The following is a 15190-nucleotide window of genomic DNA, read 5'->3' as shown; positions in this document are numbered from 1 at the left end:
TTTCCCTCCGGATCTGTTTGCTTCTTATTTTTCACTCTGTAGCTCCTATGATCTGAATGTTGCTGTTTCTCTATTGCGGCGTTTGGTCGTTCAGTATACTTTTATGCTCAGCTCGTGCTTGCCTGCATTCGTTTCGTTTTGATGGGCGAGGGATTGGGTGTTAGGTCTCGTATGCAATTTTTTTCTTTATTTTTTGTTGTTTGTAAGTACCTATTTTTGGAGTCATTGGATAGTGGAATTACTCTACGAATGAATTCAATCTTTTTATTGAATGAAAGGTTCGACTGATGTATATATCCCTTGAGAAAATACTAAACACGGGAGCTCGACAATGTCATTGGAGAATTTGAGTATATATATTTATGTAACATTAAGGCCAATTAAGTCAAACTCATATACACATCACACATCACAAAAGCAAGATTCGAACCTAGACCTCTTGATTGATAGCCAAAGCTTCCAACAAATAGATTAAGATAAGCTGCATGTAATTCAATGTTCATTTTTATTATTTCCATAATATGCAAGTTTGGTAAATCAGTCTCTACTGGTTATTAAATGCAGTGGCTATTTAGTAGCATGATTTAGGTGGGATTTAACAAGAACTAGCTTAAATCTTGGTAAATGTTTTTTTTTTTTTTTGGTGGCATCCTTGAATCCTCTAACATCTATAATCCTATTTTACTCATATTATTTGCTAAATCCAATATTTATAAATCTTGTGTGGACATCGGCAGCCATATAACTCCTTTGCACAACCGGGAGCAACACCTCATCGGTGTAATCCATGATTTTGGCTAGGTTAACCAGAAAAATAATCCTTATTTTAGCATCCATTGCCTCCAACGCTTTACCCTGCAATGATTGCTAAAAGTGAGGAAGAAGAGAAGGAGAAAGTAGGAGTTTTTCTACTTTGCTTACAAAAGCAGAGATTTGTAATGTGTGGTTGGTTTGACAAGGACAAAAGGGGATGATGAAGAAGTTGTTTACACTTTTAATGCATTAGATTAAAAAGAAATTATAAAATTATTGGATATGGTTCTTGACTACTACATCTATATTTTACAGGGGCATTTCATTTTTTTGATGATTGGCACAATCAATCTCTTTGGTGATTGTCGGATATGATTTTACATTCTTCTCAATGGAGTTGGTGCCTTGTAGAAATCAGTCATCAGATGCATCAGAAATTGATCCTATTTTGTGTCCATCAACTTTCAAGGATGGTTCTGAGGAGTCTGAGTCTTCATCTGAAATTAGATCAGCGGGTGATGGTGATTATGAGAATCTTGAAGCTGATGAAATCTCTAGGCTGGTGGCTACAGAACAACCACAATGCCGAATTTGCCTTGAAATCGGAGGTCCTTACTTAACATAGTCGGTATATTAAGTTTCCATGGAATTTACTTTGTATTAAGTGAAAAATTGCAGTACAAAGTGTAGCTACTTATGGCTCATTAAAGAAGTCTGAGCCTCTGAGGTTGAATGACAACTGAAATAGTTTCTATATGTTTAGGTGAGGATTTGATTGCACCATGTCATTGCAAAGGCACACAGAAGTATGTGCATCGGTCATGTCTTGACAATTGGAGATCAACCAAGGTTAGAGTGAAGTATTTAGATTTTATTTATATGAAAGGGTTCTTAAATTTCTCTTACTTATTAAAAAAAAATTCTCTTATTTTTTTTCTTCAGGAAGGGTTTGCATTTTCACATTGTACGGAGTGTAAGGCTGTGTTTATCTTGCGTGCAAATGTGCCCCCTGATCGCTGGTGGTTGAGAATTAAGTTTCAGCTCCTTGTTTTGAGGGACCACACACTCATATTTGTTATCGTGCAGCTGGTATGATCATTCTGGTCAGCACTCATATTGTTCTCTTGGAGTTTACATGGTTAGGTGATAGCTTGTGCTGTTAATTTAAAACATGGGTAAAATATTCTTTTAACACTTTCAAAATTTAATATCTATCATATGGGACAATGTTGTTCAGTAAGCAAGTGGTGTTAATTGGATAAGTAAAGATACACGATTTCTGTTTCTGGTTATGTATATGCTGCATATGATCCATTATACTTTTCAACAGATTTTACCATATTCCTTGCTAAATATATATTTACTTTTTAATGTTATCATTTTGGCAACAGCTCCTTATTATCGTTCAAACATGCATTATTTATCTCATCGTGCTATTTTCTGTATTTTTTGGAATCTTAGCATTTTAATGCAATACAAGCAGGTTGTGGCTTTTTTCGGTATGCTAGTTTACAGATTCTATGGTGATGAGCTAAGGGAAATGTTTGGCTATGAGGAACACCCATATGGGTTTTATACCATGGCAAGTATGTCTCCCTCCTTTTAAGTAAACAATCTTTTTTTTTTTCATATATCTCCCTTTTCTCTGCCACACACTTCGCCAAACATCCTTTCTGTATGGATGTGGTTGTGAGTATTCTATTTGTGCTCCGCATGTGCGCACCTGGACGTACAAAAGAAATCATTCATGTTTTATTTCTCTTTGAGGTAGAGTTATAAGTTTACCATGATGTAACTTTAACTAGCCCGTATTCAAAATTTGTGGAGTCATTATAAACTGCCAGACATTGGAGTTTTCTTTTCAAAACTAAGTGGCAATATGAAGATGTTGCTTAGGTTTTATTATATGAGATAGGATGCTTAGGTGGATGAGTGGCTTTACTCTTAGATACATGATGCGAAATTAGCATATATGTGAAAAGGTTGGATTAGCTCTCGTGGAAGATAAGTTTAGAGAGAGTCGCCTTAGATGGTTTGGTCACATAAAATGGCGGCCTTCCGATGACCCGGTTAGGAGAGTAGATGTATTAGATTTTGCTTATGTTAAGAAAGGCAGAGGTAAACCTAAAAATACTTGGTTAGAAAATATTAGAAATGACCTTATTTATTAGATTTAAATGAGAATTTGACATAACAGGACACAATAGAGAAAATGATTCATGTAGCCAACTGCACGTAGTGGGATAAAAGGCTTGATGTTTTTGTTGTTGTCCCTTGTTTCTTCCTTATCTTCAGAGATGTCATGTGTAGTTTTCACAGTTATCGGCATGGCTATACCATGCTTTTTGTGATAAATATATTGAGAAAATTGTCTTAATATTTTCTTGCTTATTTATTTTCTCTTTTATGTTTTCTTCTCGTAGTATTTCTTTGAAATCATATGCCTCAAATTAATTGTTCTTGTATTGTTATTTGAAATTGAAGCTTTAAGTGTTCTTGTATTGTTAGTTAAAATTGAAGCCTTAAATGTCTTAATCACATCTTCTTTGGTGTTCACATCATATTTTACCCCTTACAAACTAATTTGAATTGTCTTTATGAAGCCTCAATCTTCATTCATTCTTATTAAATGTCGCATATGGTGTTAACTCTATTTTACCCAACTCCAAATCATGTAACATTTGATTTATCGCTATTTTTTCTTATTCTTCCATATTGATTTTATATACTCGTCTTATTGGTGCATCTTCCACCCTTCTTTATAAGTACCTATTTACATGCTGAAAGATATTTGTTTAGCCTAGAAGAATGCTAGGGTTTCATTTTATATTAGCTTAGAAAATCCAAGCATTCAGATACTTGAGAAAATGCTTTTTACATGAAAATCTTGAAGGATAAAAATCTATGCGCTTTGGTAGATAATAAAGATCCATTATTTGTAAAAATTTGTGTAAGGATGGTCTACCTCTGAATGGTTAGAAGGGACTAATGTACATGGTTGCCTTTTACGTTGTCAAAATGGAGAAAGTTGGTACCGAGACCGCCTAAGTTAAATAACATATTGGTAGTATTAGCAAGAAATATTATGGTTTTAAATGCCATCTAGTTGTGATGAGTGACGCATTCATCATCAGTTATTATAACAAGTTCTATATGACAAGGTATGTGTTGAGGGAATTAAACTGGTTGCTTAATTGTTGTCAGTGGGCATTTGTGAGTGATGCATTTATTGTAGTTGTCTTTGTGCACAACAACAATCGACAATAGGAGCAACAAGCATTGTCAATAAAGAGATTGTTATTTCCTATAAGCATTCTTAGGTGGCACATCTAGCGTTAATGTTGCAACGGGTAAGATGATCACTGATGGATTCATTAACAACATCATCAGAGGCGAGGAGTATTCTCTAAATCTTTGAGTCATATGGTAAAACTTAACGAATAAGCTAAAAATGAGACTTATTCATTAATTTCTAGAGGTTCTTTTGATCTTTATCAAATATTCTGTGTGTTTATGAATAATGGATGCTAAATCTTTCACCATCAAAATTTGATTGGATGATGGCTAGCCCAACTAAGTCACTCAAACCCGGCAGTTGATGGATGCTAACGACATTAAGAATGTCTAGATTGCAAATTGTTATCAATATGTCTCAGATAGTAGATTTAAACATACCATGTTGTGGGCAATGATGCATGAGTGTATTAGTGATGACAATTAGAAGTTTTGATGGGACATATTGTTAGGAAATTTTGTGAGAAGGTTTGTTGACTCTTGAACATATTCTACAAAAGTAGATATAATATTCTTTTTTTACTTCTCTCCCAAATATAATGATTTAAAGATGAAGAATACATGAATGGTAGAGTGTTGTCTTTGTCTAGTCTCTAAATGTGCATGCGTTATGCTTGTGAGTGTGAGAGGCGATAGCATACTTATGTCATTTGAGCCCCAACTCGATAGTATGTGCGGTCATACATTCGATGTGACACATATTTTCTTTTTCATTTTATTAATGTGATGTTGTTTAACCCATTTTACCTTCTTCCGTATCTTGATTTTCTCATTGTTCAACATGTATGGTTCTTAAACCATCCTAATTTTATTTCTTCACTCCATATACTAGGTTTCCTTCTCTTTTTTTCCTTCATTTGTTGCTCAGCTTGAGGCCTAAATTCTGAAGTTGATGTGAAACGTACAAGAATGGATGATTAAATATTAGGAAGTTTGCATGCTTAAATTTTAGAGCACAATAATTATAAGCTTTCTCTTGATGATAAACGACAAAATAAAAATGATAAGGTGATAAAATAGCTTAGGTCTAAACACATGCGAGAGGTTGAGATAATTAAATAGTCAACTAAGTCTTACTTTGCATACATGAGTGGTTTCAACGAGAAATTCCAATACTAATAATAAGATTAGTTGCTATGAAAAGATCCCTCACACAACTCTTCATATTACTAGGTTCTAGCGGCGAATAATTAGCATGATCTTCATGAATCCATTAATAACCATAAACGAAAAGTAAACTAGGAAGATAAGAGAGTTTGGAATAAGAGTTTACCCCCAGTCAAGAGAGATACACACTCCTGCAGGATGATTTGAGTGTTGGGGGGCGACTAGGACAGCCACCATCAGCTTCTTCGCACCACCGATTAGCCACGATAAGATGTGGATCTTCAAGACAGCAGCAGTTTTTGTTTTGGACAGATTCTGGACATCATTTGGAACCTTCTGGATGAAGCTATGGTGCTAGGAGATTTGTAGAATCAGTGGACAGCAAGTTGTAGAAGAGCGTCCAGCAGTTGGAAGGTTTTAGGAGGTAGGAATTTCAGTTTCCCTTGCTGGAATTCTTCTGGATACCATTGGGCAGCAGCCAGGATTTGTGGGCAGTAGTTCCGTCTTCCCAAAACAGCAACTATGGGTCTTCCATGGGCTGAGGGAGCAAGGAAATCGGCTGAATTTCAAGCTGCAGTCTTAGGAGGAAGAGAACTCCACGTTGGATTGGGTTTGGAGAAGGGTTAGTGGAAGAAAATTAGGGAGAGGGGCTTTGAAAATTTCGGCCAGCAGCAGGGAATGAGTCAAACTCTGTCCTAGAGAAGTCAGGGCCCATCAATTGAAGCCCATTAAGGTGTGGCCGGCGGTTTCAAGAGAGAGGGAGGGGGAATAAATGCTAATCCTGAAATTAAATTCAGAATTTGAGAGGTTTTAGGGGGAAATCAATTTGAAATTTGATTTCAAATTAAATTGTAATCAACGCATTAATTGGGAATTGAATGGGGAATTTTAAAATTCAAAATCCATGAGGGATTTGGAGGGGATTAAATTTGAAATTTGGATTCAAGAGCCTTGAATGCATAAATGGAGCATTAAAGGGAATTTCACCCTCATAGGGCCGGCGGCATTGTGAGAGGGAGAGGAGTGATTAGGGAGAGTAATTTCTTTCCAAATGAGTTTGAAACTTATGGGGGGAAAATAATGAGTCGTTCAATTAGATTCCGTTCGAATTTTGAATTCGAAAAACTTCCATATTTGGAAGTTTGCAAATAAAGAAAGTTTTTAAATTTGAAATTCAAAATTCAATAACTCATGCATTTAATGCGGGACCTCAATCAAGGAGCCATTATGATGATTGACATCTTCATCATGGCTTTGGGGCAAGGTGGTGGCCGGCGGCCATAGGAGGAAGAGGGACTTGCCGTCGGGTTGGGGTTTCTTGATGGAGCTTGGGTTGTAGTGGAGGAAGCTAGTGGATAAAGCGGTGGATGATAGGATCTCGGGTAGGGCTTGGTGTGGGGAGGAGGAAAACAAGAGTTGGAGAAGAAAATAATAAGATAAAATAAACCACGAGTCGAGGACGCTTCCAACGACTGGCGTGTATTGCTTTTGCCCTTACCTTGGGCTTTCCCTAGAACTCACACAGAGATCTAGGAAAATTTGAATTCACCAAGAGATCAAAAAAATATGAACTCACAAAGAGAACACAAAGAGAAGAATTTCATTTCAAAATCATCATCCCTTAATACAAGAAAGCTAGCCTATAAATAGGCCTCATGAAAAGAAAAATAATAAAGACTAAAATGCCCTTCGGGCTACAACACTACATGACCACCCATAAAGGTATAAAGGGAAAAACAACAATATAAAATAAACTAGTACAAAAACATATAAATAAATAACTAAAAAAATCGTAGACGTTGATCTCCGATGTCCTCATCAGAAGTTGGTTGTAAAAAAGGTTACATGCAATGCATGAAGCTCCTCCGAATGTTATGTCTACGGAAAGGTTAATAATGCAACCTCATCCCTACATTTGCAATGTGACTATCTTCATGGCTCAAGCCCATGAATTACATATCACAATAAGTACAACCTAAATACTACTCCAGACCGCCCTCTCAAATAATTTAGAGTTTTTGATTTTTTTCCGTTTATGAATATTCACTAGTGATTAAGTTATGCTGCTTCACATTTTTTATTTTAACTTGACCCCATTCATGCTTGAGGCAAGTGTAGGTTTTTATGATATCAAAGCTTTGCATTTTTCATACACTTAATATTTATAACTTTGAATAAATAATTCATCAGCATGATGCAGCTGCGGCATTTTGCTTGAAATTGCAGCTTTTTTTAATCTTCTTTTTATCTTTAGGATGTATATGATAGGTACCACTTGAGTATTTCAAGTGATTCCTATCGGATCTAAGCCAAATCACTAATAATCCGCTGTTTTCTATGGAAAACAGCCACCAAGCACAAAAACAGTGGAAAAATCTGAGAAGAATCGTAGAGAAAATAGGAGAAACAATTGCAAACGATCCATCTAAGCATCCTCATCTCTGCAACACTTAACTTGGCAATCGGTGAACGTTAGAAAAAAAATATCAGTTTTTTGCACTTCTATATTGAGACAGTCTCTTACGGATATTAGGGAATAGGTAGAGGTTAGGATTTATGTCTAGGAAGTTGAATTCTACTTTATGCAAGTAGAGTGATACCATCTGATTGCGTAGGAATCAAGCATAGCTATGCAAGAATGCATAATGTTGTATAGTGTAGTACACCTCAGTTCATTACGTTCACCATCGTATCCTCTAGAAACCTATGATTTATTATTTTATCAAGTTGTCTTTCCTCAGTTATTTGGGATACTTTAATGAAAGCAAGATATTTACCATGGCGTGTTTACTGTTTAACTTGTATACTTTTTTCTGATGATCTTTATTTCATGGCCATGTTGCCAAGTGCTAACCTGGCTTTAGGGAAAATATTTATATCATGTTCTTGATAGTAATTCATGTTTTCTTGGTTCATTTCACTTGATAAACAAAACAGTGATGCAATTCCTGAGAGTCATCAGGTTTATTTTTTCATTTTCCTGATTTCAACTTGAACTTACCTTTTATGTTCTCTTTGCCTTGTTAGTCTTGGCCGTTATCTTGGTGGGTTTGCTATATGGATTCTTCATAGCCATAATCTGCGGGCAGAGGATCAATGAGCGCCATTACCATGTTCTTGCAAAGCAGGAGCTAACAAAGGTAGATTATGATTATGGTAGTTTATGTTTTGCATATCTTAACCATTTATGTGGCTGAAGTTAGGCCTGTCAATGGTCAGTTCTGATCATGCCAACCCTGATCCAAATTAGTTTTTGAATGGGTTGAATGTTGGATGGATCAGGGTCTGTCAGAGTCCAACCTGAGACCTGTCTAACTCAAAAGCTGATCAGATAGCCCGTAAAACAGTTGAATACGTTGCTGCTTTTTGGCAATGCAGAAACTAATAGAAAACCATTACAACTTATTTTAGTTGAACAACAGCTAATAGAAACAGTAAAATAGAGAGAGACCTTATTTTTTTCCCAGCAAAAATAAGAATATATTGAAGTTTCTAGCTATCATGTAGCGGCATAAAAAACTTTCAGAAGAGACATGAAATTTCTAGTCTCATAGGAATCAGGAGTTCTTCAGTGCACCATCTTGGTGGTGATGGTATTATCCTCTTTGGAACTGGAGTTGTCGGGTCCTCGACAGAAATGTTGCCTTTGGTGCAGAGCACTCTTTTTTGGTGGGGTAGAATAAGAATTCCTATGGAGATCGAGTATCATTATATACAGGCCTATTCCAACAAGATTGAGCATACCAGTGATGGTTATTGCAGCCTGGAAGCGGTCAGGAGTTGAGGTCCCAATGCAGCATGCCTGATTGGAGATAGAGATGGAGATAGAGATTGCAACAAAACATATAGATTGTTTGGTAGAGCTACTGATTAACTGGCATGGCGTTGACTTTAGAGATGTCAAATATCTTCCAGGTCCCGATTCACAACTGAGATGAGGTAGACGTTTGAGTGATGGTAGTTGGAACCACATTGTTTGTAAAGAAAAGAATGAGCTGCTGATGTTGCATGCAAGTTGCTAATGTTGATTGTAGGGCATTGCTGCATTCATTGCTTGTTGCCCTTGAGTATGCTTGTAGGGAATTCGCCATACTTGTGTCACATCCCCCATCATCTTCTTTAAATAGCCTAACGTACTTGTTTACAGTAGCAGTAGTTGCCACATGTCAGCAGTGATTGTCAAACAGTGCTGCATTCCCTACTGAATTCTTTTTGTGCATGCTGGCTGACAATTGACTGTTTGATGCATGTCTATCCCTCATATTTGCAAAGTATTGTTGATTTGAACGCTATTTCTTAATTACTTGATTTTTGTTTGCATGCAAGTACGATTGGGGTTTCACCTGTTGCAAATTCCCTGATGTTTGTTCATTTGTATTTGAGTGACTTGAATCTTTATTTTGAATTTGTATTTTTCAAGTTAATTGTGCATTTTAGGATTTAGGGTTCAGTTCCATGTAATTCAATTCAAGTCCCTTGCTTGTTTAGTTCAAGTTCAATTTCCTACGCTTTGTTCAGGTTCTGTGCATTTATGTTCAAATATAAGTCCTCAGTCACTTGGAATTTCGGCACCATCTCGACGTTTCCCTTGTTTAGGGAAAATTTCGCGAGCTGAACCATCCCACCACACTACAAGAGCGTGTATGATTGGTGTCGTGCGGCACCACAGCCGTAGTCTTCAATCCCACCCCGCTACAAGAATGTGTATGTGTCTTCGAGGTACATGTTTGAAAATACACAATTTTTTTTCCCCGCATGCACTGTAGCTCATACATGGGTATTTAGAGTTGTCCCCGCCACACTACAAGAGTGTGTACAGGGCCTACCCGCCTAACCGCAAGTGCCCCACAGAATTTCCTCCTACCGTGCTACAAAAGCGCCTATAGGGGGTCCCCCGGCTCGACGCGATTGCATAGAATAGGATTTCAAGTTCGAGAGATTATACATTGGCGATTGGCGAGGTGACAATGTCGGCGATGTCGAGATGACGGCGACAAAAATCACAAAATATCTTTTCCATTATTTTTGTCTTCAAATTTTTTTTTCACATCTCTTCTTTTTTCTCATTTTTTTTTTTCAGTTTTTCTTTCTCTTTTATTCTCATTTTTCTCAGTTTTTTCACATTTTTCTTTCCTCCATTTTTTATTTCAAAAATTTTAAGGGTTATTTGGCAACATGATTCATGCAGGATTTGAGTAAGATTTATGCTAAATCTCTGTTTGGATACATGATTTATGCTGTATTTGAGCAGTATTTGTAATAGAATTTAGGGAAGTGTTAAATCTCACTGCCAGTTAAATCATCTGTTTCCCTCTTTTGTTGTAAACCCCAATTTAGGGATTAACTAAACAGAATTTAGGAAACTGTTAAATCTCACAGCCAGTTAAATCCTCTGTTTCCCTCTTTAGCCGTAAATCCAGGATTTACCAATTCCTTTGATTCGGCATATTTATGAGATTTGGCCAAAGAAGCGTGCAAAATGAAGTTACCTTCACAACGAGCGAGCTCCCGTCGTTACTTCCGATCTAGCAATGGAATGTCATCGAAGGAGGGTTCGAGTGGCTTCGAGCAGGGAGGATCGGCAAAGAGATCTAGTCAGCGAGTTGCTTGATCGGACAGGATCAAGGTAGAGGAGCTGTAGCTAGGTCGATCGGTAGCTACGGTAGGGACGGCTAAGAGATGAAGTGTGGCATGCGTTCGGTTGAAGTGGAGGATCAAGATTCAACATAGTAGAGGTGTTGAATGGGTGTCTTGATCGAATCTCGTAGGTCGGCTATGCGGCAGGAGCTTGATGCTGCTTGCGGTACAGGGTGGAGACGGGAGCTCGGCAATAACAGGAGATTCGACTGAGGGAGGAAGTGATTGAGCATAAGAGGGAAGTCCAAAGATAGATTGGAGCTTGCGGTCGTGGTTGGAGGTAGGTTGAGTGGATGTGTGGAGGAATTTAGTGTACAAGGAGGTTTGTAAATTGAAGGGTTCGAACAGGATTGAATCAGACGTAGGAGGTCTGTTCGATTTGGTTGTTGTTGCTTGGCCGATTGAGTTTGCAATCAGAGAGCTGGGTAATTGGCTTTTTCGACGGCGTGGAAGGTTCGGTTGAGGAGATTGATCGGAAGGGAAGAAGGCTCTCGGGCAAGGGAAAACATGTGATTGCTCGTGTGATTCAAACAAAACATTTAAAGGTTTCGTCTATTGCACTCTTAATAGCAAGAGTAGGTAAAGATCGCGAAGATCGTGGAAGACGCGACATCGAATGTGCAGAGATCGCGCTAGCTTTGTCAACGTGGTGCGGAGGATGGTGTAGGACATCCGGAGTTTGTGCATCGAACAGGTATTTATTGAATTTTTTTTTTTTCATTAGTGTACAGGTCAACAACTTTCTTAGATTTGACTTGTGTTAAGAAAGGTAGGGGTAGACCTAAAAAGACTTGGTTAGAAAATATTAGGAATGACCTTTCTTTATTAGATTTAAATGAGAATTTGACTTTTAATATGACACAATGGAGAAAAAGGATTCATGTAGCCGACCCCACGTAGTGGGATAAAGGCTTGATGTTGTTGTTGTTGTATTCCTTTTTGTTTGTGATCCAAATGCCATGATTGAAGCAAAAATATGGAAGAGGGAACTTTCAACACGAATATAAAATATGATGCAAAACGATGTTGTGGAAGGCCTTATGTGTCAAGATGTCTTGTTTTTAAGATATTATAAATAAAAAAGAACTAAATTTTTTCCATCGCATGTTATTTTCTTAGACTCCTTATGGGTCCCTTTATCTTTCTCAATTTTTTAAACTTTTAAATCTAAATCAATTTTTATAATAAAACTTCTTAGTTTTTACTTTTCTTATACATTTTGATTTCAACATCAACTATTTTTGCTATTAGGAGATTTTTTATTATTCTCTATATATATATTTTGCAACATTCTTAATATTGCAAGTTACTTTTTCTCATATAACATTAGCTTCCTCACAAATAAACCAAAACTTGAAATTTTAAATCTCTCTCAAAAATATTTTTTATTAGCATTTTAAATATCCCTATCTAATCCTAGGATGGTAACATAGATATTGCATTTTATTTTGAATGTGTTATGGATATAATTATGAAAGCTGTAAAAATTCTAATTAAGATATTAAACTTCATTTTATGAAAAGATAGCGTCTTACAAAAGGTGAGCGCAACTTTTACTTCGGTGATTGGTCAACACTTGAATAACATTTTCTTACCTTGATGAGTTTGATGGTTCCATCTTATGATTCCTATCCTGTGCTTTGCTAGAAACCATTGATGAAAGGAAAGAAATCGACTCAAGATGGCTTGGAGACTCATCCATACCCAAAGTTTTTTATTGGACGAAATCACACATATTTGTTTATTGGTTGGGGCTATTCATGAAACTATGAGTGCTTTCAATCATTAGTGATGGCACAAAATGGATTTGACATTGTCAATTCAGTAGCTAAAGCGAGTCTATTTTTAACTATTGTGTTACTTGTAAGGCTTTGAAATAATTGATGTTTCTTGAATTTTATTGTGGTTAGATTGAAAGTTTTAATTCTTCTTAAGGAATCATTCGTTGAGGACCATTAATCTTTGAGAATGTGAAACTGTTAAAAGAATACACTATAGTTGATTTACCTTTTGTTAATCCTTGCTTCTGGACCATGAATGAATCATTTCACAGTTTTTAGCTCGTTAAAGGCATGTAAATCATTCAAAATAAGACAACTAGTCGTAATTTTTATGGAAAAATTATATCTCAGGAACTACTATGTGTTGTTTTCTTTTCTTTTTGTATATTTAGAGCTGTTGTTGCATTAATATAGCAACGCTTTATGGTATTCTTGTTAATGCACAGGAATATGTGGTAGAAAACCGAGATGAAAATAAGGATCTACCAGAGCTGGATCCCAGTGATGTTATGGAGCTGAGAATGATGGGACTATATTGAATTGAAGTTTTTCTTCAATCTCTCTCGTAAGTTTAACATGATTTTTTTTTGGTAGTTTTTAATTATGTCTGTTTTTATTGTTTGACTGGACCCCTTCTGACAAATGTTCAATAAGACATTGATTGGACCAATTAGAATGCAGGATTTGAGCTCAATCTTCATATATGTAATTGAATCCGATTGCTTATATGGGTTTTAGTAGAAAATATTAAAACTTTGGATCACCAGCATAACCAAATTGCTTTCTCTGAACTGTTGTGCATGCTCCCTTTAAAAAAGAAAAAAAAATGTAAAAAACAATTTTTTTTTCCCGTTGAATCAGTTCAGCTTCTTTATGAAAATAACTTTTTTTGCCTCGCCATTGAAAAGCTCCCGCAATGCCAGTTATGGAAATAATGTGTTTGACTTTTGAAACATTAAAGGAAATGTTTGGTTAGCTGAAAAAGGAATGCAGTATAAAAAAATATTTTGATGTTATTTGGATGTGTAAAGTAAATACAGGTGAATATTTTTTTATTTGGTTTAGTGTAAAATAAAAGTTGTGTAAAGTCTAAAGATAGTGTCGATGGTGGACAATAGTGTAGCGGCGATGGTGGCGAAGGTGGTGGCAGCCAGCGGCGATGGTGGCGAAGGTGGGCAATTGTGATCAATGGCTGGCATTGGTGGCCGGTGGGTGGCAGCAGTGGTGGGAGTGGCGGTTGCCAGTGGCTAGCGGCATGCATTGGCAAGAGATTGCGGTGAAAACAATTTCCACTCAAAATTTAGACGATTTATTTCATCTCAAAAATGAATTAAAATACTTTATGCCACATTCCTTTTACTCTACTCTGCATTCTTTTTCATCCGATCAAACAACATCAATTTCAAAACTCATGTAAAAAGTTCACTTTACATCCATTTTATTTCAAACCAAATAGCCCCTAAAACGGATGTTTCTTTTCAAAGCAAAACTGGCTGGTTGTTGTAAGAAACTAAGACCATTATGCTATCATATTGTCAGTTCCAGAATTTGTTACGTCCAACATAATACTTGATGGAAGGAGGACGGGCCAAAATATTTTATAAGGAATTTCTTTTAGTAGAGAATGATTATTATAATTCATCACATAATTTATAAGAATATAATACTAAAGTGTACAATTTATGTCTTAACTGCTATAATTTATATGGAACTACTTGCAGTGTTTTTTACAGACTTAACTTCTGATGATTTACTGCGGCCTAATTTCATGGTTGCATAAGATTTCAGGAACCATTCAGCAAGTTAAGAGAAATCTACAGATTGTAAAGATTAGAATTTTCAAAGTAGCTGAGGTTATGATGTTCAAATTCTGTCGATAGCTCTGTTTCTTGGGTGAACAAAGGAGGATTGAGATCGTGAAGAACGAAGAAGCAAAGGAACCCATTGAACGTCACTTCCCTTCATGTTTTGTTTTTAATTTTTTAAAGCAAGGATGCTTGCTTATTCTTGAGGGAAAGAAGAATTATTTCATATTTTAGCACTCTCCAGTTGTAAATTTATTTTTTGTTTATTTTAAAATGTTTTTTTTTATTTTTTATTTTTATAAACTATTAAGATTTAATGTGTTGCATGTTGAGTTGCATTTGTGCAATAAATAGTCATTAATTTATTTAGCTATCTTTTGTTTGTCGCATTACAAGTTTTCATCATTTCATGCATTTTGCAATTTGTAAGAGATGGTTGAAATTGTGTTGTAGTTAAAACATAATATAAAAAGGTTTGGTGGTGACAAAGGTGATGTGTTTGCAGTTCATATGATAGTTTCTATTAATATTCTGAAACGTTGTAAGTATTATTGACAGACTTTACTAATAATTTGATAATGATTGTTAGCTTCTGTGAAGTTAACAATAATAATCAAATTAGGCTTAACAATCATTGTCAAATTAGGCAATAAGAGCATTTCCCCTTAAAAAATATTGGGTCTTGCCTTGCTGCCAACTGCCATGTAGAAATCTCTCTCTCTCTCTCTCTCTCTCTCTCTCTCTCTCAATTTAGCCTAATCTTGTTTAGAATTGTTGATTGTCAAATTCACGAACTTTTATTTGGTCCGGACA

At 36.1% G+C, this 15190-nt stretch overlaps 1 protein-coding gene across 1 annotated transcript; it reads left to right on the top strand.

Moving 5' to 3' along the window:
• Positions 1-1072: 1072 nt before the first annotated feature.
• Positions 1073-14750, top strand: LOC110110137 (E3 ubiquitin-protein ligase MARCH3). The gene is made up of 7 exons (XM_020841478.2): positions 1073-1361; positions 1517-1602; positions 1696-1842; positions 2237-2339; positions 8182-8294; positions 13019-13137; positions 14361-14750. The coding sequence occupies exons 1-6, from the start codon at positions 1145-1147 to the stop codon at positions 13109-13111; spliced, it is 759 nt and encodes a 252-aa protein (XP_020697137.1). The 5' UTR covers positions 1073-1144; the 3' UTR covers positions 13112-13137; positions 14361-14750.
• Positions 14751-15190: the final 440 nt, after the last annotated feature.

This window comes from Dendrobium catenatum, unplaced genomic scaffold, assembly GCF_001605985.2.
Source record: "Dendrobium catenatum unplaced genomic scaffold, ASM160598v2 fragScaff_scaffold_1021, whole genome shotgun sequence".
NCBI lineage: Eukaryota > Viridiplantae > Streptophyta > Magnoliopsida > Asparagales > Orchidaceae > Dendrobium > Dendrobium catenatum.
Note: the sequence above shows the minus strand (reverse complement) of the source record. Positions and strands in the feature narration are given on the sequence as shown.